Source organism: Plecotus auritus (genome assembly GCF_963455305.1).
Source record: "Plecotus auritus genome assembly, chromosome: 5".
In the NCBI taxonomy this organism is placed as follows: Eukaryota; Metazoa; Chordata; class Mammalia; order Chiroptera; family Vespertilionidae; genus Plecotus; species Plecotus auritus.
In genome coordinates, this window is record NC_137776.1 from 90,356,207 (window position 1) to 90,383,309 (window position 27,103).

Genomic DNA, 27,103 nt, shown 5'->3' on the forward strand with positions numbered 1-27,103 from the left:
TGATTTGCAGATGTTTTCTCTCTTTTGGTTTGCCCTTTTATTCTCTTAACAATGTATTTCAAAAGAAAGTGATGGATTCTAATATTCATTGTTCAGTCACTGATAAAACATTCTGAAAATCAGCAAGATATAGGTTTTAAAAATACAGTCAGCAAGGTTGACTTAATTGATCTGTGTAGATTACTGTCCCCAACAACTTCAGAGTATGCATTGTTTTCAAACACAGAATATAATTTCTGAGCACAATGCAGTTAAGCCAAAAACAATGACAAAAAGATAACTTTAAAAATTCTCCAAATAGTCTAATGAACAAAATAAACTGATGAACAAAATAGATCCAGAGACATAGAAGCATGGAGCAGACTGACAAATCTCAGAGGGAAGGGAGGTGGGGTGGGAAGGTTGGGGGAGGAGAGATGAACCTGGGAACCTATATGTATAGATGCATATTCCATGGACACAGACAATAGTGTAGTGAAGGTCAGGGAGGGGTAGGTGTGAGGGGAAGGGGTCAATGGGGAAAAACAAAAGAGGACACACTGTAATACTTTCAACAATTAAGATATTTTTTTTAATTCTCCAAATATTTGGAAATTAAGAAACATACTTCTAAATAAACCATGGGTACAAATACTATCATTATTTTTACCCAACACTATGTGCTTTCTCTCAGACACTCATCTAGAAAGAATAATAATTAGTTACCCCTAAGTTGGTGGTTAGGATTGGTTGATGATATAATGGGTAGCAAAGTAATCTTGAAAATAAAAAATAACTTGAATATATTAATACCAAAGAACATGTGTTTTAAATTTTTGTAAAGAATTTCTGACCTTTTAAAATGGAAAAAGCACTATCAGGAGTAAATGCTGGCCTTGGCTAGGTAGATCAGTTGGTTAGAGTGTTGTCCCCATATGCCAAGGTTGCAGGTTCGATCCTGTCAGGGCATATACAGGAATGAACCAATGAACGCATAAATAAGTGGAACAACAAATCATTGTGTCTCTTTCTCTCTTTCTCTCTCTCTCTCAAATCCTATATAAAGAAAGGGTAATATGCAAATTGACCCTAATGGCAGAACAACTGGGAATGATGTGTAGCTATGACGTGCACTGACCACCAGGGGGCAGACGCTCAATGCAGGAGCTGCCCCCTGGTGGTCATTGCGCTCCCACAGAGGGAGCTCCGCTCAGCCACATGGGCTGACAGGCTGTAAGTGCAGCAGTGGTGGCAGGAGCCTTTCCTGCCTCCTCAGCAGCGCTAAGGATGTGTGACTGCGGCTTAGGCCTGCTGCCAATGGGGAGCGTGCCTAAGCCGTCAGTTAGACATCCTCCGAGGGCTCCCAGGCTGCCAGAGGGATGTCTGACTGCCAGCTTAGGCCCAATTCCCCAGATAGCGGGCCTATGCCGGCAGGTGGACATCCCCCGAGGGGTTCCGGACTGTGAGAGGGTATAGGCCAGGTTGAGGGATACCCCTGAGTGCACGAATTTCATGCACCAGGCCTCTTGTCAATCAATAAATAAAAATTTTAAATGTCTTGTTAAATGAATAGTGTGAGGGCTCACTATACCAAAAATTAATCAGTATTTATTAGACTGAGCATAGAATAAAAGAACATTACAGAGCTAGAATATCTCTATGCCATGGATCCTCAAATTCACTCTGTTTTGTAAGGATGTAAACTCTTTGTTTACTTAAAGTGATTTCTAATTATACAATGGAAGTGTAATGAAAGAAAGCTTGGCTTTAGGTTTTTAGTTAGGTATAGGATGCTCTACTAGTAAATTAACTCTAATCAAATAACCAAGTTTTAGGCTTAATTGTGAATATCTTATCTATAATAATAAAAGCATATGATGCTAATTAGACCAGACGTCCTTCTAGACAACCTTCCAGACAAAGCCAGGGCTGCGAGGGAAACCCAGGTCCCGGGTGCCTGCCAGCAGCCGGAGGGAAGCCCAGGTCCTGGGTGCCAGAGGGAAGCTGGTGCTGGCAGCCAGGGATAGGAAGGCCTACTCTTACACAAATTTCGTGCATCAGGCCTCTAGTTTATAATAATGATGAAGATAATTACTGAAAAATAACTTTTGCCCTTCAAAGTTTCAAGAAAGAAAAGCTTAATGATGCTATTTTGATTTTTCATTGAATATTTATTGAGCACCTTCTATGTTGTAAGTCCTGTTATAGACATAGTAGAAACAGCAGTGAGTAAAGTAGATAAAACCCAACCCTCATGCCGCTTGTATTTTGGTGGACAAGACAGACTAAAAAAAAAATTGAGTAATTAGAGTACATAGTGTATGGTTCCTTGGAAGTAAAGTTCAGTAACAGGCAAAATACCTGTTTATACAGATAGAAGCCAGAATAGCAGTCACCTATGGAGGGCTATTATTATTATTGTGGTGGTTACAGAGAAGTATATATATGTATGTCAGTTCATGTGTATAAAGTCCTGAATTGTGCATTTTACTATATATTGGATTTTCTTGCAGTTAAGTAAATATGTAATATATCACATAGTGATAAATGCAGTGCAGACAAATTAAGGCGAGAAAGGGGATCGAAACAAGAAAAACTGGGGTATCATGATAGGAAAGGCCTAACTGGGTAGATAAACAGACCTGGAGGAGTCATGCTGATATCTAGGCGTAGAATGTTCTAAGCAGAGAAAATTGCCATGGTATAGTGTACTTCAAGGAACAGCAAAGAGAATAGCATGGCTGCAGTGCAAGCTAGGAGAGTATCAGTGGGGTCAGGCAAACCTGGACTTTAGAGCACATTTTAAAGACATCAGTTTTTAATTATAAGCAAAGCCATTTTTAAGAGACAATAATGACTGCTGTTTTCAGAGTATTCTGTAAGGGACTAAAGCAGTGGTTCTCAGCCTTTCTAATGCCGCAACCCTTTAATACAGTTCCTCATGTTGTGGTGACCCCCAACCATAAAATTATTTTCGTTGCTACTTCATAACTATAATTTTGCTACTGTTACGAATCGTAATGTAAATATCTGTGTTTTCCGTTCGTCTTAGGCTCTACAGCAGCAGTTCTCAACCTGTGGGTTGCAACCCACAGGTTGTGAACCGCTAGCAGGGTCGCCTAAGACCATCGGAAAACACAGATATTTACATTACGATTCGTAACAGTAGCAAAAGACCAGGAAGAGACCAGCTTGGAGATTGTTCCAGGGATCCACGTGAAATATAATGGTGGTTGTAGCTCCTGGGTAGTGAAAAGTAGTAAGATTCAGTATATATTTTGAATATGGAAGTGACAGCATTTACTTATGTGTATTGGTTGTAAGATGTCAGAGAAAAAGGATTTGGGAATGATTCCAAAGTTTTTGGCTTGAATAATTAGAGAGATGGAGTACGTCACTAAGTTGGGAAACATGAGAGAAAAGCAAGTTTCAGAGGGTGAATCAGGAATTAGTTTGGGAAATATTAAATTTTAGTAGATTTTTACTCCAAATGAAGGAGGATAGGCAATTCAACAGATGGAACTGAAGTTCAGTGGAGAGGTCTGGACTAGAGATAAATGTTTGGGAAATTTCAGCTTATAGGTAACTAGAGACCTGGTGCATGAAATTTTTGCACTGAGGCGGGTCCCTCAGCCTGGCCTGCACCCTCTCACAGTCCGGGACCCCTTGGGAGATGTCCAGGATCCCTGGCTCTTTACCGCCCACCTGCTCACTCCTTACTGCTCGGCTCGCTGCTCCTTAGCAGAAGGCTCCTTACCACTCGGCCCGCTGCTCTTGCATTGGTGGGGGGCATGGTAGCGGGGATTGGCCCATTGTGGGAGCGCCGCTCATCCCGATCAGCTGAGTGGCACTCCCACTGTGGGAGTGCACTGACCATCAGGGAGCAGCTCTTGCATTGAGCGTCTGCCCCCTGGTGGTCAGTATGCGTCATAGCAACTGATCAACCTATCATTCTAGTCGTTTTGCCGTTCGGAAACTGGGCTTTTATTATATAGTACTAGAGGCCCGCTGCATGAAATTCATGTATGGGGGGAGGGGACGGGTGTCCTTCAGCCCAGCCAGCACCCTCTCCAATCTGAGACATCCCTCTCACAATCCAGGACTGCTGGCTCCCAACTGCTCGCCTGCCTGATTGCCCCTAACTGCTTCTGCTTGCCAACCTGATCACCCCCTAACCACTCCCCTGCAAGCCTGATCGATGCCTAACTGCTCCCCTGCCGGCCCGATTGCCCCTAACTGCCCTCCCTGGCCGGCCTGGTCACCCCTAAGTGCCCTCCCCTGCAGGCCTGGTCCCCCCGAATTGCCTTCCCCTGCAGGCCTAATCGCCCTCAACTGCCCTCCTCTGCTGGCCTGATCGCCCCCAACTGTCCTCCCCTGCAGGCCCAATCACCCCCAACTGCCCTCCCTTGCAGGCCTGGTCCCTCCCAACTGCCCTCTCCTGCTGGCCTGATCGCCCACAACTGCCCTCCCCTGCCGGCCATCTTGTGGTGGCCATCTTGTGTGTTGGAGTGATGGTCAATTTCCATATTACCTCTTTATTATATAGGATTATTATATAGGATATTTAAAGTCATGAGATGAGAGCACTGCAGGAACATGCCTAGTAGATATTGAATGGAAGAGGTCCTTGCAGATGAACACTTAACAGTTCAGAGGTTAGAAAGGTGAGGAAGAACCAGGAAAGAACACCAGGAAGAAGTAGCATCCTATCTAATAAAGAGGGAATATGCTAATTGACTGTCACGCCCTCAAAGATGGCGGTGCCCAGTCCCCTCAGCGCCCCCGGGGCAGCAGAGGTGCAGGCAAGCCTTGGATGGTTGCTGCCCAGCCACCAAGGGCCGGCCCGAGGCACAGGCAAGCCTCAGATGGCAGCTGCCCAGCTGCCCAGGGCCACCCGAGGCTCAGGTAACCAGGGCCGGCTGAGGCTTGCGCTACCGGCAGTGGCAGCAGCAGTGGTGTGATGGGGGCGTCGCCTTTCCTTGATCGCCATATCACCTCCCGCCCCTGAGGGCTACCAGACTGTGAGAGGGGGCAAGCCAGGCTGAGGGACCCCCCCCCTCCAGTGCATGAATTTTCATGCACCGTGCCTCTAGTTTTATATAGAAAGAAAGCCTTTCTGTCAAAGACACTGTGTGTCTTTGAAACCAAGTGATAACTATGTTAGAGGAGTCCTGGTTAGAAATGTGTAAGCTCTTGGTGGCCTTGTAAGAGCAGTTTGGGAAGTAGGGTGAGGACCAGAGATTGATTAGGGAGTATTTAAGGAATGCTGTGAGAGATTTTGCTCTCCAGGATACAGATAATAATAACAGGAAACACCTATTTGGCATTTACTAAGGCTTTATGTTTATTAATCTCATTTAATACTTAAAACAGCCCTGTGAGGTAAGAGAAGAACCAGTTTATAGGTTCTTTCACAACCTTGTTTTTAACCTGCATGTATTTGAACACTTCATGAGAGAATGGTTAGAATAATAAAAAAATTAAAAATATAATCCCTTGAGGAGATTAAAAATGGTGGGAAAGTAAGTGGATGCTGCATGGACATGCTCCCAGGAACAAACTGTAATTACAACTGAAATACAGAAAAACTTCCTGAATAATCAACGCAAGACTTGTAGGAGAGAACCCTGATACCTGAGGACCAAGAGTGGAGACCACATAGAGACTGGTAGGAGGGGCGGAAGCGCAAAAGGGCTGGCTGGGTGCCCACAGAGAGCAACTGAGTTCTGGAGAGGTATCTCAGCTGTGCGGGTTGCCACTGAGAACTCTGGGATCGAATTCCCAAGGTGGGCACCCCAGCAGAGAGCACCACAGCTGAGAAGGGTAACCACATAACATCTGGCTGTGTAAAGCATCAGGGTTGCTGTCTGTCAGGGAGAGACAGCTGGAAATTCAGGCACCCTCTTAAAGGGCCAATGCACAAAATTCCCCGTGGAGCCACCCACCTTATGCTCCCACAGAGGAAGGACAGAGTGGGCTGGAGCTCTCTGAGCAGAATCCAGGATTGGAGATGCGGTTAGCGCTTGAAGGCAGACACTGCCAGTTTCCTGTGGTGAGTCATTGACTCACACAGGGGAGGACATCTTTCCCACACACATTTGCTTTGCCTCAGGGGGAGACAGTTGACCCCGCAATTGGAAAACACCTTGCCCTGGGACCACTTAAGAAACTAAAAATACTATCTTGACTCTATTGTATGCTCTTGCCTATTAAATTTTAGAAGATTTTTAACATCTCTTTTTTCAACATCCTGTAGAGTTTTCTGAGTACAGGTCTTTTACCTCCTTAGGTAAGTTCATTCCTAGGTATCTTAATTTTTTTGTTGCAATGGTAAATGGGGTTGTGTTTTTAGTTTATTATTATTGGTGTATAAAAAAGCCAAAGATGTTTGGGTGTTAAATTTGTATCCTACAATGCCCAATTCATTTATTAAATCTAGTAATGTTTTGATGGAGTCTTTAGGGTTTTCTACGTACAATATCATGTCATCTGCGAATAATGACAGTTTTACTTATTCTTTTCCAATTTGGATACCTTTTACTAGTATTTCTGCTTCTTGGTTGATCACTATGGCTAGCACTTCCAGTACTATGTCAAACAGGAGTGGTGAGAGTGGGCATCCCTGTCTTGTTCCTGTTCTTAAGGGAAATGGTTTTAGTTTTTCCCCATTGAGTATGTTGTTGGCTATAGGTTTGTCATATAAGGTTTTATTATGTTGAGGTATTGTCCCTTTAGTCCCACTTTACTGAGAGTTTTTATCAAAAAAAAGGTGTTGGATTGTGTCATATGCTTTTTCTGCATCAACTGTGATTTTTGTCTTTCAATTTGTTTATGTGATATATCCCTTTTATTGATTTGCAGATATTGTTCCAGCCTTGCATCCCCAGAAAAAATCCCACTTGGTCGTGGTGTATGATCTTTTTAATGTATTGCTGGATGTGATTTGGTAAAATTTAGTTGAGGATTTTAGCATCTATGTTCATCAGGGATATTGGCCTGTAATTCTCTTTCTTTATACTGACTTTATCTGGTTTTGGGATTAGGGTAATGCTGGTTTCATAGAAAGAGCTTGAAAGTGTGCCTTCCTCTCACATTTTTTTGAATAGTGTGAGGAGGATTGGTGTTCTTCTGTGAATGTTTGGTAAAAATCCCGCTGTGAAGCTGTCTGGTCGAGGGTTTTTGTTTGCTGGAAGTTTTTTGATTACTGCTTCAATTTCATTGGTAGTTATCGGCCTATTCAGGTTTTCTGATTCTTCCTGATTGAGTTTTGGAAGATTGTATTTTTCTGGGCACATGTCCATTTCATCTAGGTTGTCCAGTTTGTTGGAGTAGAGTTGTTCGTAGTATTTTTTTACAAGCCTTTGTATTTCTATGGGGTCAGTTGTTACTTCACATATTTCTGATTTTGTTTATTTGGGTCCTCTCTTTGTTTCTTGGTGAGCCTGGCTAACAGTTCATCAATCTTGTTTATCCTTTCAAAGAACCAGCTTTTGGTTCTATTGATTTTTTTTTGGGGGGGGGGGGAGTCTCTATGTCATTTATTTCTGCTCTGATCTTTATTATTTCCTCCCTTCTACTTACTCTGGGCTTTTCTTGTTGCTGTTTTTCTAGTTGTTCAAGTTGTAGAGTTAGATACCTTATTACCAGGTTTTCTGTGGGGTTTTTTTTTTTTTTTTGAGGTAAGCCTGTAGAGCTATGGACTTCCCTCTTAATACTGTTTTCATTATGTCCCCATAGATTTTGGATTGCTGTGTTTTCATTATCATTTGTTTCCAGAATGTTTTTTATTTCTTCTTTGATCTCTTTGGTAACTCATTCATTGTTTAATAGCATGCTATTTACCCTCCAGGTGATTGATACTTTTTAATTGTTTTTATTGTAGTTGATTTCTAATTTTATGCCATTGTGATCTGAGAAGATGCTTGTTATAATTTCAGTCTTTTTGAATTTGTAGAGACTTAGCCTGTGCCCTAATATGTGGTCTATCTTTGAAAATGTTCATGTACACTTGAGAAGAATGTATATTTCATAGCTTTGGGGTGAAATGTTCTGAAGATGTCAATTAAGTCCATCTGATTTAGTGAGTCAGTTAGGCTTGCTGTTTCTTTGCTGATTTTTTGTTTAGAAGATTTATCCAGTGATGTCAGTTGGGTATTAAAGTCCCCTACTATGATTATATTGCTGTCCATCTCTTTGTTGATATCTTCCAGAAGTGTGTTTTTTTTAATGTATTTGGGTACATATAGGTTTACCAGAGTTATATTCTTTTGTTGATTTGCTCCCTTTAGTATTATGAAGTAGCCTTCCTTATCTCTTGTTACGGCCTTCACTTGAGGTCTAATTTTTCAGATATAAGTATTGCTACTCCAGCTTTTTTTTCTTTCCCATTTGCATGGGAAAAATTTTTCCATCCTTTCATTCTCATCTTGTGTGTGTCTTTTGTTCTGAGGTGGGTCTCTTGTAGAAAGCATATAGTTGTGTCATGTTTTTGTATCCATTCAGCTACCCTATGCCTTTTGATTGGAGAATTTAGTCCATTTACATTTAAGGTTATTATTGACTAGAGGCCCAATGCATGAAGATTCGTGAAAGAATGGGCCTTCCTTCCCCTGGCTGCTGGCAGTGCCTTCGCTCCGGCCAGAGCCACCTTTTCGCTTCGGCCCAGAGCCGCCTTTCCACCTTCCCACGCTCCCCAGAGGCCCAGAGCGGCTGGGGCGGTGCGGAACGCCTGCATTGTTGCCATGGGGACGACGCAAGCAGTCCACCCTGCCCCCGGCCGCTCAGCACCTGCATATGCAAATTAACCCTCCATCTTTGGGTTAATTTGCATACTCACTCCTGATTGGCTGGTGGGTGTTGCAAAGGTACGATCAATTTGCATCTTACTCTTTTATTAGTGTAGATAGGTACTTACTTATTGCCAAATTAATTCTGTTTAATTCTGTATGCCTAGGTTTCTCTCTCTGTTTCTTCTTATTATTACAGCATTCCTTTTAGCATTTGTTGTAATGCTGGCTTGGTGGTGATGTATTCCTTTAGCCTTTTTTTGTCTAGGATGCTCTTTATTTGGCTGTCTATTTTGAATGATAGCCTTGATGGATATAGTAATCTTGGTTTTAGATTCTTGCTTTCCATTACCTTGAGTACTTCATGCGCTTCCCTTCTGGCCTGTAGAGTTTCAGATGAGAAATCAGGTGTCAGCCTTATGGGAGCTCCTTTGTAGGTAATAGTTTGCTTTTCTCTTGCAGCCTTTAAGATTCTCTCTTTGACTTTAATTTTTGGCATTTTAATTATGATGTGTCTGGGCATGGCCTATTTGGGTTCTTCTTGCTTGGGGTTATCTGTGCCTCCTGAACTTGTGGGACTTTTTCTTTACCAGGTTAGGGAAGTTTTCTATCCCTTCTCCCTTTCTGCCTCTTCTGGCACGCCTGCTATTCGAATATTGTTAACATTTCATCTTGTCCCCCACAGCTCCCTTAACTTGTCCTCCTGTTTTTTAATTTTTTTTTTCTTTTTGGTTCTCTGATTGAGTGATTTTTCAACCTCATCTTCTAATTCACTGATTTGATTCTCAACTTCCCCTAATCTGCTATTTATTCCTTCCAATGTCTTCTTTATGTGTGCTATGTCGTTCTTTATTTGTTTTCTTAGTTACTATATCTTTTCTCATGCTGTTGAGCATCTTTACCATCCTTACTCTGAACTCTTTATCTGATAAATTTCTGATCTCCATTTCATTTATCTCTTCTTCTGGAGAATTCTCTAGTTCTTTCATTTGTGGGTTGTTTCTTTCTCTCCTCATTTTGGCTTCCTGTTTGGGTTTGTGACTGTGTATTAGATAGATCTGCTATGCCTCTCAATCTCTAATGCAGGACAGTGTCAAATGCTGTTTCTGACTGATCAGGCAAAGACTGAAAGCCTCCATGGTCTGTATCTGTTTACAGTCTTACATGATTCTGTCTTAAATTGTCCTCAATCAATCATCCACAGGTGTGGCAAGAGTTTTTTTCAACAGGGTTGGGTAGTTGCTTCTGCCTGGAGGCTAATTGTTATTCTCAGTCTCTTAATTGGGCCTCAGCAATTCTGCACTGTGGGGCAAAGTGTTTTCCAATGGGGTGGATCAGCTGTCTTCCCCCACAGGCAAGGTTGCCTGTATACCTAATGCCTGCATGAGAAATATGACCTTGCAGCGTAAGGGAATGACTCAGCACAGGAAACCAGGGTTTCTTCCTTCTGAGCTCTAACTCCTGAGCCCCGGATCCTGGCTTCTGTTCACACAGCTCCAGTCCATTCTGCCCTCCCTCTGCAAGAGCACAAGGTGGGTGGCTCCACAGGGAATTTTGTCCGTTGGCCCTTTAAGAGGGTGCCTGAATTTCCAGCTGTCTCTCCCTGGCAAACAACAACCCTGCTGCTTTACACAGCAAAATATTATGTGGTTACCCTTTTCAGTTGTGGTGGTCTTTGCTGGGGTCCCAGCTCGGGTATTAGACCCTAGAGTTCTCAGTGGCAACACCCACAGCTGAGATATCTCTCTGGAACTCAGTTGCTGTCTGTGGGCGCCCGGCCAGCCCTTTCGCCCCTCTGCCACTCCTACCAGTTTCTATGCAGTCTCCCCTTTTGGTCCTCAGGTATAAGGGTTCTCTCCAGCGAGTCTTCCATTGATTATACAGGAAGTTTTTCTGTAATTTAGTTGTAATTACAGTTTGTTCCTTGGAGCATATCCCTACAGCATCCACTTTCTCTGCCACCATTTTTAATCTCTGTCCTTTATCTTTTAAATTTGCTTCTCTTTCCACCTCTACATAGAACTTGCTCTTGTGTGTGTAGTTTGAGCTGTGGTTTTCTGTAATCTGATTGTATCTTTTTTATGTCTTTACAGTTCAGGCACATTGATTACATACCTTGAAGTGTTACGGATTGTTTTCAAGTTTTATAGATTCTTTTTCTTTCCATATAGCTTTTCTGATGTTTTCAGATGGGGATTTAAAAAAGTAATAGGGGCATATATTAAGTCTGTCATCTATTAGGCTCAGTCTGCCATTTTGGTCCTGACTTCTAATTGATGTCCTTTAAAAAATGATTTAAGATTCTGATAATAATGTACAGTGGTTTTGGTTAATGGTACACAAAATGAGCAGCCAGACAAATTAGCATACACTGTTGTGTTTGATCTTGTTATGTATTATTCTACCTAATGGGTTAATTTAATAAGGTTTTATTTAATTAGAAATTATTGTAACTACATTTTAAATATTTTTGTTTTCTTAGGGAGACAATTATAAAATCTTATATTTTCAGCAATTCTTTTTGAGCAGATCAATAGTAGGAGGTAAAAGCATTATTACTATATTAGTTTATCTGTGGAATGTTTCAAGTCAAAAAGCAAAACAATTTCAAGGTTGATTAGCATCTGAAAAACAGTATTTTAATTCTATTCATTTTCCTCATAACGGAGGTTAGCTATTCAAGTTCGATCAGTTAGCATGAAAATTCTTACTCAATCCTCAAAGCGCAATTCAGATTTTCTTCTTTGGAGACTTCCAAACTCTCAAACAATTAATTGTTCCTCACTCTAAAATTCCATGATGTATTTTATTGTATTATACTAATTATAGGAGTTTTTATTGAAAATACTGTTTTATTACAGGTTACCCTTCACCAAACTCTGAAGTCCTCCATTTTTTTATTCACTTTTTGCAATCAGAGCATTATATTTGCACAGTGATTGGAACATAATAATTTTAGGAATGGAAGGATGGATACTAACTCATCATTCTAATTTTCTGTCCCAAATAAAGTATAAACTATGGGAAGTCCTGAGATCATAATGACTTTTAATAATGTAACATTTAAGTTTGATTTGAAATATGTCATTTATTTTTATGAGGTAACAATTACCATATGGATTTGTAACTATGCAATTACTAGAGGCCTGGTGCACATTTGTGCACTCGGGGGTGGGGGGGTTCCTCAGCCCAGCCTGCGCCCTCTCGCAATCTGGGACCCTGGGGGGTGTCCAACTGCTGGAGGCAGGAGAGGTTCCCGCCTCCACCACTGCGCTCTCCAGCCAGAAGCTGGGCTGGCTGCTCCTTAGCACTGCCTTGGGGGCAGGAGAGGCTCCTGCCACTGCCGCTGCGCTCCAGCTGTGAGCCCGGCTTCTGGCAGAGCGGTGCTCCCCCTGTGGTAGTGCAGTGGTGACCACCAGGGGGCAGCTCCTACTTTGAGCTTCTGCCCCCTGGTGGTCAGTGTGCATCATAGTGACCGGTCGTTCTGCCGTTTGGTTGATTTGCATATTAGGGTTTTATTATATAGGATGTGGTGCCTTTGAAAATGTCTCATTGTATAAAAAAGAAAACTAATCCTGTTTTTAAAAAATATTTTTAACAGATAAAGCCCAGTATTTTAGATTTGTCATTTTCTTTTTTGAAGGATCAAAGTAACAATGAAATTATGATTGGAGTGATGTCAGGAGGAATTCTGATTTATAAGAACAGGGTACGAATGAATACCTTTCCATGGTAAGGACTTCCATTAATACTTTTGCTTTTTTATATTACTAATATAATAATTCATATTAAAGAAAGTGACGAAGTATATTAATGTTGGCATGCAAATTTATTTTACTTACTTGGAATCTACCAGAAGATACCAAAATAATTGTGTTAATTTATTTCAAAAATCGCTTAGCTTCTCGGAAATATTACTTTGTGAATTTTTCTCTTAGGGGAATCTCTAAATTTGTACTGTAATATGATAGCTAGCATCATGTGTACTCTGTCCTGCACCATGCACAGTGCTTTAAATACAGTAAGTATTTCATTTAAATGCATTCAGTGAGGTACTGATTATTATTTGGAACACAGGCATACTAAGACTTACTATTACAGTGGCTTAAATTGGTGCTAAGAAAGTATGGTGGCTGCATGGGGTATAAAACCCATGTTTTTTTTTTTGTTTTTTGTCTCAGTGTTCTACTGTCCTTAGTATATTATCCTTGTCCTCACTGTCTAGGATGAATCACTCACCATCACTTCTATATCCCAGAATGAAGAAAAAGGAAAAGTAGCATCTGCCAGTTCCCTTTAATGGAATGACATGAAAATCTTAACAGTCACATTTATCATATCTCATATAAGTAACTAGGGTTTTTAAAAAATAAACACAATGATTTTCTTTAGGGGAAGAAACAAATACAAAAGAACTATATTGTATTAATTTGTTTTCTTTATAGCTCTTAAAATATTTGGTCCTGATTTTTCAATATCTGTGATTTTTATTTTTATAATATTCACTCTTAATAGTAATATGATAACTGACAGCAGTTATTTTATAAAATTGTTACAACTTTGTTTTTTAAAAGAAAGATAAATTTCTGTTAGGACACAAGAACATAAACCATAAAAAAAATTAATGAATTGAACTTCATCAAAATTAAATACTTTTGCTTTTCAAAAGATACTCTAAAGATTGAAAGACAAGACACAGTTGTTTAAAAAAGACATATATTTTTAAAAAACATAAAGGATTTACCAAGAATATGTGAAGAACTTACAGTTCAGTAATAAGAAGACAAACTAATTTAAAAAATACGAAAAATACTTAAATAGACAATTCCACCAAAGAAGATATACAAATGGCCAACATGAAAAGATGCTCAGTCATCAGTGAAATGCAAATTAAAACCATAGTGCAGTATTACTGTACACCCACTAGAAAAGCTCCAATGAAAAAGGATGACAGTGTTGCCCAGCTGGTGTGGCTCAGTGGTTGAGCATCAGCCAATGAACCAGGAGGTCACTGTTGGATTCCCAGTCAGGGCACATGCTCAGGTTGCTGGCTCGATCCCCAGTAGGGAGCATCAAATGTATGATTCTCTTTCATCATTGATGTGTCTACATCTTCTCCTTCCTCTTTCTCTAAAATCAATAAAAACTTTTTTAAAGGGAAAGGTTGGCAGTCTCTTTAAAGTTAAACATAGATCAGGCTGGCAGGGGGAGGGGGGTAGTTGGGGGTTATCAGGCTGGCAGGGGGGGGCAGTTGGGGGTAACCATGCCAGCAGGGGGGGCAGATGGAGACAAATAGGCCGGCAGGAAGGGCATTTGGAAGCTGGCAGGGGGGGCAGTTGGGGGCAATCAGGCTGGCAGGGGGGGCAGTTGGAGGTAAGCAGGTCAGTGCGGGGGGGCAGTTGGGGACAAGCAGGCCAGTGGGGGGGGGGGCAGTTGGGGGCGAGCAGGCCAACATGCAGAGTGGTTAGGGGCGATCAGGCAGTCAGGCAGGTGAGCAGTTAGGAGCCAGCGGTCCCAGATTGCGAGAGGGATCTCCGACTGCCGGTTTAGGCCGGATCCCTGTGGATCTCACAGGGATCCGGCCTAAACCGGCAGTCAGACTCCCCTGAGGGGTCCCAGATTGGAGAGCGTGCAGGCCGGGCTGAGGGACACCCTCCCTCCTGTGCACAAATTTCGTGCACCGGGCCACTAGTTAAGAATAAAACTGCTATTAACATCCATGTACAGATTTTTGTGTGGACATGCATTCCCATTGCTTTAGTTAAATGCCAAGGAGTGCAGTTTCTAGATGGTATGGTACAAGTAAGTTTAGTTTTGTAAGAAACTGCCAAATAGTCTTCCAAAGTGGCTATACCATTTTGCATTTCCCCCCAAAATGAATGAGAGTTCCTTTTGCTCCGTATCCTCGTCATCATTTGATTTTGTCAGTATTCTGGGTTTCGGCCATTCTGTAGGTGTGTAGTGCCGTCTTATTGTTTTAATTTGCATTTTCCTGATGACATATGATGTGCTTATTTGCCAACTACATATATTCTTTGGTGAGATGTCTGTTAAGGGCTTTGGCTCATTTTTATTGGGTTGTTTGTTTTATTGTTAAATTTGAAGAGTTTTTTGTATATTTTGGATAATAGTCCTTTATCAGATGTGTCTTTTACAAATATTTTCTCCTAGTCTGTGGCTTGTTTTCTAATTTATTGCCTTTCACAGAGAACTTTTTAATTTTAATAAATTCAAGCTTCTCAATTATTTCTTTTATTAATCATGTTTTTGGTGTTATATCTATAAGAGCATCCCTATACCCAAGAGCATCTAGATTTTTTTCTATTGCTATATCTAAGAGTTTTATAATTTTGCATCTTATGTCTAGGTCTCTGATCCATTTTGAGTTAATTTTTGTGAAGGGTATAAAGTCTTTGTCTAAATTTATTTTGTTTTTGCATGTGGATGTCCAGTTGTTCCAGATCCATTTGTTGAAGGGACTGTCTTTGCTCCATTGTATTCCCTTTGCCCTTTCTCAAAGATCATTTGACTTTATTTATGGAGGTCTGTTTCTGAGTTCTCTATTCTATAACATTGATCTGTTTTGTCTATTCTTTCACAAATAATATACTATTTTGATTACTATAGCTTTATAGTAAGTTTTTAACTCAGGTAGTGTCACTCCTCCAAATTTGTTGTTTTCCTATAATACACGTTGGCTATTCTGGATTTTTCGCCTCTCCATATAAACTTTAGAATCAATTTGTCAGTATTCACAAATAACTTCATGGGATTTTTATTGGGATTGCATTGAGTCTATAGATCAAAGTGGACAGAATTGACATCTTGGCAAACAATACTCATTCTACCTATCCAGGAACTTGGAATTTCTTTGCATTTATTTATATCTTTGTCATTTTTGTTCATCAGAGTTTTATAATTTTCTTTATATAGTCCTAGTGCATATTTTTTAGATTTATACTTAAGTATTTCATGGGGGGGTGCTAATGTACATGGTATTAATGTTTTTAATTTCAAATTCCACTTGGTTATTGTTGCTGTACAGGAAAGCAATGGACTTTTGTATATTAACTGTGTACCCTGCAACTTTACTATCATCACTTATTAGTTCCAGGAGGTTTTTTGTTTGATTCTTTCGGATGTTCTACATAGACAATTATGTCATCTGTGAACAAAGATAGTTTTATGTGATCCTTTTCAATCAGTGTATCTTTCATTTCCTTTTCTTGCCTTACTGAAGAGGAGTGGTTAAAGGGGACATCCCTACATTTTATCTGATCTTAGATGGAACACTAGTTTCACACCATTAAGTATGTTAGCTGCAAGGGTTTTATAGAAAGTATGAAGTTGAGAAAGGTTACCTCTATTCCTACTTTACTGAGGGTTTTTAATCATGACTAGGCATTGGATTTTGTCAGATGCTTATTATGAATGTATTGATGTGATCGTGTAATTTTTTTTCTCTTTTAGTCTTTTGAAGTATTGGTTTATATTAATTGATTTTCAAAAGGTTTGCATTTCTGGGATAAATTCCATCTGTAATTGTTAGATTTCATATGATAATATTTTATTTAGGATTTTTTAAATTTATGGTTATGAGAGATGCTGTTTTGTAGTTTTCTTATAAGGTCTTTGTCTAGTTTTGGTATTAGGATAATTCTGACCTCATAAAATGACTTTGGAAGTATTCCCTCTGCTTCTATACTCTGAAAGGGATTGTAAAGAATTGGTATAATATTTAAATATTTGGTACACTTCACTAGTGAATACATGTGGGCCTGGTGGCTTTTTAAAAATTTCTTCAATATCTAATATCTACAGTAATCTTCTCTTATCTGCAGTTTGCTTTTCACAGTTTCAGTTATCCATGGTCTGCAAACATTAAATGGAAAATTCCAGAAATAAACAATTCCTAAATTTTAAATTGTATGCTGTTCTGAGTAGGGTAATGTATCTTGAACTGTCCAGCTCCATCCAGCCAGGGATGTGACTCATCCTTTTTTCACATTATTCAATACCTGCCCATCAGTCACCTAGTATCCCTCTCGGTTATCAGATCTTAGTACTTATGTTCAAGTAACCCTTATTTTACTTACCAATGGCCCAAAGTGCAAAACTTAGTGATGCTGACAACTTGGATATGCCAAAAAGAAGCCATAAATTGCTTCCTTTAGGTGAAAAAGTAAGTATGTATAGGGAGGAAAAACATTCAGAGGTAGGGTTCAGTATTATATGCATTTTCAGGCATTCACTGGGGTATTGAAGTTTATGCCCTGCAAATGAAGGGGGACTACCGTATAGGCCCATTTAGATCAATTATTTCTTCCTATATAAATTTTAGCAGATTGTGTCTTTCAAAAAATTGGTTCATTTCATTGAAATTATCAAATTTGTAGGTATAGACTTGTTTATAGTATTCTTTTATTATGCTTTTAATATCATTGGGATTTATAGTAATGTCTACTCTTTCATTTCTGATATTAGTACTTGTGTATTCTCTTTTTTCCTAGTTTGGCTAGAGGTTTATGAATTTTATCGATCTTTTAAAATAATTGTTTTCTTAATTTGCTAATATTTATGTCTTTAATCGGTATTTTAAATAATTCAGTTCTGTTTCTTTTTATCTAGGTTGAAGATTGTAAAAATTTCATTTAAGTGCAAACAGTTTTTTATTCAACTTAGAAAAGAGTTGGTGAGTATTGGTCTAATAATTATCAATATAAATGAAGTCTTAAGAAATGAGAGGTCATTCATGACAACTTTTAGTGCTAGTGAAAGTGTTATTAATATTACTAGAGGCCCGATTCACGAAATTCGTGCTCGGGGCGGGGGTGGTGTCCCTCAGTCCGGCCTGCACCCTCTCCATTCTGGGATCCCTTGGAGGATGTCCAACTGCCAGTTTAGGCCCAATCCCAGGGATCAGGTGGTTAGGAGCGCTGGCTCCTAACCGCTTGCCTGCCTGCCTGATTGCCCTCAACTGCCCTCCCCTGCCAGCTTGATAACCTCCCAACTGCCCTCCCCTACTGGCCTGATCGCCCTCAACTGCCCTCCCCTGCTGTTCTGATCGCCCCCAACTGCCTTCCCCTGCCGGCCTGATCGCACCCCTAACTGCTTGCTCCCCTGATGGCCTGATCGCCCCTAACTGCTCTCCCCTGACAGTCTGATTGCCCCTAACCGCCTCTGCCTCGGCCCCTGCCATTGTGGCTTTGTCCAGAAGGAAGTTAGACGTCCGGAAGATTGCTGGTTGACCCAGTCTAATTAGCATATTACCCTTTTATTAGTATAGATTGATAACTGCTTCCTGACTTAATTCACATTTTATGACATGTATTATTTTCCCAGTGTTTCTATGGTTATGATTTAAATTTGTTCTAGTTATCCATTCTGCTATCCTTTAAGCTTAAAAACTGACCTCAGTCATGATGTTTAATATTAGTCCCCAGGGTCCATTCATGAGGGCAGTAACTGAGTATTTTACGTGTTCTTTTTCTTTTTACTACTAAATCTATAGCAGTTCCTTTCATATATGAGCTCATTTTATTTTAGGGAACTTGAGTGTTTAGTTTTATTTCTTGTTCATGAACATATAGTTTATTTCTCCCTTTTTTTATTGTGGCAGTGTCCTTTTTATATATTACATATAACATATTACATTATCATGGAAAGTAGTGTTGGAAAGAATTTCATCTTGTAGTTTTTTTCTATTTTATCAAATTAGACTAATCTTATTCTTTGACATATATTATTTCTCAGAAATCTTGACAAATTAATGCAGGTTTTAGGATAGTTGTATATGTGTAAAATATATTCAAGATCTTAAAATTGTATTTGAATCAGCTGCATTTTATCAGAAGATAGTGATCTCCTAAGTCACTTTGATTCATCATTTATGCTCACAAAATAAAGTTTATTTCAACAGAGTTTCATTGAAATAGAAAAATATACAGATATTAAGTATAGTGCTTAATAAATATATGATATATAATGTTAATATGTAGAACATTACCACCACTCCAGAAACTGGTATTATTGCTAATGGAGGTGATGCCCACTTGCAGTCCTTAACCCTTCCAAAAGGCAAACATTACTCTCATTTGTATCACCATGTATTAGTTTGTTTATTTTTGATCTTTAAAGAAATTCTATAGAATGTTCTTTTGTCTGCTTTTTCTCTCTTAACATTATGAAGTTCATCCATGTTTTTGGACATAGCAGTAGTTTGCTCCATTGCTGTATGCTGATCTACTGAATGAATATACCATAAATAGTAATTTATTCTTAGGTTAGTGAGCAGTTTTGTCATTTCCAGATTGTAGCTATTATTATTAATGCTACTTACAAACATTTTTTACATGTTTCAATAAATGTTTAGAGGAATAAAATATGATGTCTTATCTGGTAACTGGAGAACAAATATTTTACCTTATATGGGTAGAAGACAGTAAAGAAGTCAACTTTTCTAATTTGCTTCCCATTATAGTACTATTGTTATTACTCATCATAACAGTACTTATTGTATCTAACATTTACTGTGTGCCTGGTAATATACCAATCATTTTCATATCAATTAATTCTTACAACCATTGCCTCAGATAATGTATCATTAGTAATGTGATTAGCTTCAGGTAATATCAGTAACAAAAAACCAACTAACAATTGATTAAATACTGTAGACAGGCATACTCTGCAGAATGGTGCCTTGTTAATGTTTTCTCTCTGAAATACCGCTTTATTTTTAAATACCCAAACTTTATAGAATCTACTTATTTCTCAATACCACATTTAGCATATCTATTCTTTACAATATGTGTGGGAAAGTTTGTTACATTCCAAATACAATTGGTAGAATGTCAGAATCACATATAGACTTTTTGAAGTTAAGTGTCAAAAGAGGGAGCACAGAACAGTTACTGCAGTCATATTCTGAGACATTTTCTGTCATTTTTCATTGTTTGTGGTATGTGGTACAATATGTCACTATGTAGTTCATGCAAAGCAACCCTTAAGCATAATTAAGAATTCTTTGATCATCTAGAAGTGATATTGTAAGCATATTATCTTCTAACAATAATTTAATATTTATATCTGGGCATTTTTCTGTATTTTAGTTATGAAAAAATATCTTTATAACCTTTTGATGGGCAAAGAGTTCTTTAACAGGACAGAGAAGCAAAACTATCTGAAAAGAAAAATTCAATAACTTGAACTATGTTAAAATTAATAACTGTATTCATCAAAAGACATCATTAAGAGAGTGAAGTATCACAGAATATGTATATAATACACACACACACTGCATCCTGGGTTGTATATTCAATCTAATCTAAAAACATATTAGTGGATTGAACAGACACAGCAGAAATTAGGATATCCACATGGCCAGTAACATGAAAAGATGTTGAACCTCACTAATCATCAGGGAAGTACAGATAACAAAAATGGGATACTTCTTTATATCCACCAGAATAGTATAATGACAAGACTGATAAATCAGTGGTGAGTATGTGGGACCACACTGCTGGTGGGAAGGCATATATCCTATATAATAAAGAGGTAATATGCAAATTGACTATCACACCCTCACAAGATGGCTGCCTACGACCAGGCCGGCAGTGGGGTTAGTGAGGGATGACCAAACAACTGTACAAGCAGGCTGCGTGGGGCGACCAGGCTGGCAGGGGGGTTAGTGAGGGACAACCAAACGACTGAACAAAAGGCTCCACGGGGTGACCAGGCTGGCGGGGTGGGCTGTGAGGGGTGACCAGGCCAGCAGGGGGGGAAATCAGGCTAGCGGGGGGGGCAATTAGGGGCAACCAGGCCAGCAGAGGGGGGCAGTTGGGGGTGACCAGGGCAGCAGGGAGGGGGCAGTTGGGGGTGACCTGGCTAGCAGCAGGGGGCAGTTAGGGGTGACCAGGCCGGCAGGGGTGGGCAGTTAGGGGCGATCAGGCTGGCACACAGAGGCAGTGAGGGGCAATCAGGCCGGCGGGGGTGGGGGCAGTTAGGGGCGACCAGGCAGGCAGGCAGGTGAGCAATTAGGAGCCAGTGGTCCAGGATTGTGAGGGGGATGTCCAACTGCCTGTTTAGGCCTGATCCCAGGAATCGGGCCTAAATCGGCAGTTGGACATCCCTCGAGGGGTCCCGGATTGTAGAGGGCGCAGGCAGGGCTGAGGGGATCCACTACACCCCCCTGTGCACGAATTTTCTGTACCAGGCTTCTAGTTTACCTATAAAAAGTAAATGGAGCATTAGATCTGATATATTCCTGGTATTTTCTACTTTTTTTTTATTTATTACAGCATGAATCCAGAGAAACCTTATTGGGATTTAATATGGTGAACTATAGAGCATGCAAAAATTTGTGGAAAGCATGTGTAGAACATCACACATTCTTCCGTTTGGACAGACCACTTCCACCTCAAAAGAATTTTTTTGCACATTATTTTACATTAGGTTCAAAATTCCGGTACTGGTAAGTATTGCTTTTGCATTAATGCTGCATTGCTAGATTTTTCCTCCCTTTAAATTAAAGATATAGTTTATTGAACCACAGAATTGTTGTTACTCATACATGCCTACTGAATCAAAATCTCCATTACTATATCAACAAAAAGTTCTGTAGGTTCTTGTGAGAAGCCTGTTTCTTTGACTTTATTTCATTTCATTAGTTCCTATAGTAAATCAGTGATATTTAATTATTTTTATTTTAGAACTGTTATAATTTCTATTGTGTTTTTATTAAACACTAGAGGCCCGGTGCACGAAATTTGTGCATGGGGGGGGGGTGTCCTTCAGCCCAGCCTGAACCCTCTACAATCTGGGACCCCTCGAGGGATGTCCGACTGCCCATTTTGGCCCGATCCCGGTAGGATTGGGCCTAAACAGGCAGTCGGACATCCCTCTCACAATCCAGGACTGCTGGCTCCCAACTGCTTGCTTGCCTGCCTTCCTGATTGCCCCTAACCACTTCTGCTTGCCAGCCTGATCACCCCCCTGCCAGCCTGATTGATGCCTAACTGCTCCCCTGCCAGCCTGATTGCCCCTAACTGCCCTTCCCTGCAGGCCTGGTCACCCCTAACTGCCCTCCCCTGCAGGCCTGGTCACCCCTTACTGCCCTCCCCTGAAGGGCTGGTCACCCCTAACTGCCCTCCCCTGCAAGCCTGGTCCCCCCCAACTGCTCTCCCCTGCAGGCCTGGTTCCCTCCTAACTGCCCTTTCCTGCAGGCCCGGTCTCCCCCAACTTCCCTCCTCTGCTGGCCTGCTCACCCCTAACTGCCCTCCCCTGCAGACTTGATCACCCCCAACTGCCCTCCCTTGCAGGCCTGGTCCCTCCCAACTGCCCTCCCCTGCTGGCCTGATTGCCCCCAACTGCCCTCCCTTGCAGGCCTGGTCCCTCCCAACTCCCCTCCCCTGGCCATCTTGTGGTGGCCATCTTAGTCCACATGGGGGCAGCCATCTTGTGTGTTGGAGTGATGATCAATTTGCATATTACTCTTTTATTAGATAGGATTTGCAAGAAAACTTCTTTGTTCCAAGACACCTTGTATTTGTAAGCTGTTTTCTGCATAAGTAGACTAATATTTTGCTTATTTTATGTCTGAGTTCTCAGACCCTTTATTGTAAAGAGTTCAAAACAGCTGTTATACAAAATCAGATTTAATAACTGAAAAGTAGCCCTAGGTCCTTTTCCTAATATTGTTGAATTTTTTATTTGTGATAGCTTTTATTTTTTTTCCTGAAGGCAACAATCTTTGGGGGATAGCTAATTAGAAAAAAATAACAGCATAAGGCCTCTAACAGGTTATTTTATTTAAAATGTATGCCTTCCCCTCCCCCCAAAAGATTCAGTAGCAACACAAACAGAATGGGGAAAATTTTAACATCGTCCCATGCACCAAGAGGTCAGGGCACCTGCCCGGGTTGCAGGCTCGATGCCCAATAGGAGGCGGTGCAGGTGGCAACTGATCATTGTTTGTCTCTCTTTTTCCCTCTTTAAAATCAATAAAAACTTTTTATTTTTTCAGGCACAGCAGATTTTTAAGTGGCTTGGTGTCATGTTTAACTCCTAGCTCACCTTCCTAAAAGCAATATTGGAAAAACTAAGGCAGTGGTACTTGCAAATTCAAAGGTAAATGGAGAGAGTGAGTGTTAGATCAATGGTGAAAGTCAAGGAAAATTTTACTAAACATTATATATTGGTACTATTCCTCAGCAAAGACAAAAGAAATCTCTAATGAGAGAACAGTACTAACCGTAATGGTCTCAGTAAACTTAATTCCTAATTAAGCAACCCCCAGAGTTATTGTACAAGGACTATACTTATCTTTAATCTTCCTCTGTCCTTGAAATCCATAATAATAAAAGCATAAAATGCTAATTAGACCAGACGGCCTTCTGCACGAAGCCAGGGCTGCAAGGGAAGCCCGGGTCCCGGGTACCAGAGGGAAGCCGGTGCCAGCAGCTGGGGGAAGGAAGGCCTACGCTTGCATGAATTTCGTGCATGGGGCCTCTAGTATAAATATAAATAATGCACACACCATTTACTTAGCAGCAAAGAAATGAATAGGTTGTAGTAAACAGCCTTCCACTATAATTCAAACAGGTCTCAGATGAGAAAAAAATCAATAAATTTACCCAAACTATACCACAGCAAACAAAATCTAATCATGATGACTACAAATACCGTGTTTCCCTGAAAATAAGACAGTGTCTTATATTAATTTTTGCTCCCAAAGACACGCTAGGTCTTATTTTCAGGGGATGTCTTATTTTTCCATGAAGAAGAATACGGTACACATTTATTGTTAAATGAAAATAAAGGAAATTTATTATCTGTATACGTTACGGTAGTACGGTAGTTGTCAATATAAACCAGACAAGCTGTGAATCCTACAGTATCAAGAATTTACTCATTTATTCAATGACAATCATGTCATCATCTTCTGGAACATCATCATAACAATCCAATTCCTGAATTTCCTGGTGAATGTCTTGTGACTCCATTTCTTTCAGAATCAGTGGACCAAATCTCTCATGTTTAGCAATAGCACTGTCTTTAAATGAGTACTTCTTGTCAAGGTAGCCTGCTCGCAGTGCATTTGCAATGCAACTGTCAGTGATTTTCTCCCATGAATTCTTCACCCAAGTCACAACTTTTTGCAGTTTAGGTTTCACAAAATTTCCACGCTGATTTCTCTGCATTCTATTTTCAATGTAGTCATTAATTTCCATGCGCAAATTGTCTTTGAATGGCTTGTTTATTGCAATATCAAGAGTCTGGAGATAGGCCGTCATTCCTGCGGGAATCATTATCTGATCTATTTTTCTTTCGTGAAGAAATGTCTTCATGTCTTTAGCGTGGTGAGTGCTGGCTGCATCCCAGACTAGCAGACCTCTTTGGCTCCCTCGCATAACAAGTGGCAGCATTAAATCGACCCACTTCCTTATAACTGCTCGTGTGGCCAAGGCTTTTTCAGTTTCAAGAATAAAAACGCCCAGAACACGTTCAATCTTTTCCTTCTTGCCCTTAGAAATGATTAAAGGTGGGATTTTAGTGCCATCCAGACGAATTGCCAAAATACAGGAAACACGTGCACTTTTGTAAGCAGTGGAGGGAATGTACGCTAAGGAGGCACCCCGCTGTTCAATTGTTGTTTGAGATGATTGGTCTATAAACACTGCAGTTTTATCCATAGCAATCATGTTGGAAAGATTGTATTTAGAGAAGTCAGCATCATCAATAAAGGACTTGAATGCAAGTGCTCGCTTAATAACTTGAGTCTCTTCCAACCTAAACAATGTTGTAGATCTTCTTAAAGACAGTTCACTTTGCTGAAGGAAATTATCCAGCCAGTGTTGTGATACTTTGAAGTCTTCGGGGGCTATGTCAAACTGTGGTGCCATTGCAAGGGCAAATTCTTGAATCTGAGCTCTATTCACAAGCAAAGCCTTTGCTCTCCTGTCAACAACCCATTCACAGATCAGGTCTTCCAGCTCGGAAAATAATGGTTGCCGACCTGATCCACACTTGCGCTTTTTAGCATTTCCCTTGTCCACTTGTTCAATGAGGTTACCATACTCTGCTCGCCATTTTCGGACCAATCGGATACTCAACATCTTCTCTTTGCAGAAAGCAGTAAGATTTTGGCCCCAAGAGTCTTCCACGATTCCTTTCTTGTATTCCACAGAGTAGCTTTTTCTTTTTGCGCTCATTTCTAGGGGTAAAAAAAAAGGAATTGGGGTATCAAGGTGGGGGGAGGGGGATCACTCAAAATGACACAGGGCGGATCAGGGGGGGGAATCAAAATGGCACAGGAGAATCAGAGGGGGGATTACCATTTTAGTAACCCCTTTTGATCCTCCTGTATCATTTTGATTGCCCCCTCTGATCCTCCTGTGTCATTTTGATTGTCCCCTCTGATCCTCCTGTGTCATTTTGATTGCCCCCTCTGATCCTCCTGTGTCATTTTAAGTGATCCCCCTCTACCCACCCCTGTGCCACTGAACACCTTCACCAGACATCCTCCCTACCCCTTTATCAGACATTTACCCCCTGGGGCCTGCCTGGGGACTGTCACTGGGCTTGCTGGGGCCTGGATCTGGGCTGGAGCAGGGTCTGCCACTGACTGAGAACCTTCAGTCATCATGAAGGCGGCTGCAAGCATCAGGTAGTGTCACCAGAGACAGACCAGCACTCACCACCTTTGCCGCGTCCCGTCCGCTCTAATCCTCCTGTTCTTCTACACGCATCTGCGAAAGTCTTCTCCTCTCTCCCGCCCCACGCTCACCGCTCACTCCGACCTCTGCTTCGCCTCCACACAACAGTGACGTCAGGACTCCGCGTAACGTCACTGGTTGCTAGACGCCAGTTGGGGCGGCCCTAGCGACCAGTTTACGGTAAATTAATTTTCATTCTGAGACAGAGCCTGGGCCTTATTTTCGGGGGATGCCTTATATTTCACTCAGAAGGAAACCTGTAAGTAGGTCTTATTTTTGAAGGATGTTTTATTTTCGGGGAAACACGGTACAAAAGAGAGTTTGAACAGTTTGGGGAAAAATCATCACTGAAACAGAATGAAATTTCTACATGGATATTGATTTTTTTTTTTTTTTTTTAAAGAAAGAAGCTTAAGAAATTAGTTTAAAAAAAAAAATATTGGTGGGGACAAGAGCAACACCTGCCCTTCAGCCTATTACTGCCCTTGGGGAAATATGGGCCTATTATTAGCAGGTTTTGCATTTCTAATCAGGTTTATTAAGATGTAATTGATATACAGTAAGCTACTATATTTAAAGTTTTAAAATTGATATTTGGAGATACATATCCATTAATCCATCACCACTCACGATAGCAAGCATATCTACCCAAAATGTTTCCCCAAACCCTCTTATAATTCCTTTCTCCCACTCTTTTATATACCCATGAAACCAACAATATATTTTATATATAAATATATGTAAATGGTTTGTTTTTCTAAGATTTTATGTCAGTTTAAGCATGTATATTGCATGTTTGTATTTTAGTCTGGCCACTTTTACTAAGCATAGATATTTTAAAATGTATGTGTTGTTACATGTATTGATGGCTCATTGCTTTTAATTGTGGAGTAGTATTCCATTGTATAGATATACTATAATTTTTTTATCCATTCACTTGATTATGGATATCAAGTGCTTTGTTTCCCCATTTGGGTTGTTTCCAAGTTTGGGCTATTTATAAAGCTACTGTGAACATTCATGTGAAATGTTTGCTTCAATTTCTCTTGATTAAATACCTAAGAGTGGAATGCCCAGATCCTGTGGTAGATAAATATTTAACTTTGCAAAAACTGCCAATCATTTTTTTAAAGGAGTTTGTACCATTGTATGTACCCACCAGCAATGTATGAGATTTCCACTTAGTATATTCTCACCAACATTCGTTGTTATCTTTTCATTTTACTAGTTTCTTTTGAAGAACACATAATTTTGATGAAGTTCAAATTGCCAATTTGTTCTTTTATGGGTTTTTCTTTTGGTTTCATATCTAAGAAATCTTTGCCTAACTCCAGGTCACTAAGATTCATTCCTGTTTTCTTCTATGTGTTTTGTAGTTTTGCTCTTAACATTTAGGTCTGTGATTCATTTGAAATAATATTTATATATGGTGGGAAGTATGGATTGATTTTGTTAGGGGTTTATTTGTTTTTGTTACTGCATATGGACATCCAGTTGTCCCAGCACAATTTATTGAAAAGGTTGTCCGTTTTTTCATTGACTTGGCTTTTACACCTTTGTTGAAAATCCATAATTCAAATTTTTATAGACTTGTTTTTGGTCTTATATTTAATAAGTTTTAAAATC

The 27,103-nt window shown here is 40.2% G+C and overlaps 1 protein-coding gene across 3 annotated transcripts in view; it reads left to right on the forward strand.

Moving 5' to 3' along the window:
- PTPN4 (protein tyrosine phosphatase non-receptor type 4) overlaps nt 1-27,103 on the forward strand; it is a 238,741-nt gene that overhangs the window by 123,810 nt on the left and 87,828 nt on the right. For all 3 annotated transcript variants that reach the window (XM_080669872.1, XM_080669870.1, XM_080669871.1), the window contains 3 exons: nt 12,409-12,497; nt 17,394-17,457; nt 21,062-21,234. In XM_080669872.1, coding sequence (XP_080525998.1) covers nt 12,409-12,497; nt 17,394-17,457; nt 21,062-21,234 — 326 coding nt within the window. The remainder of the gene's footprint in view (nt 1-12,408; nt 12,498-17,393; nt 17,458-21,061; nt 21,235-27,103) is intronic.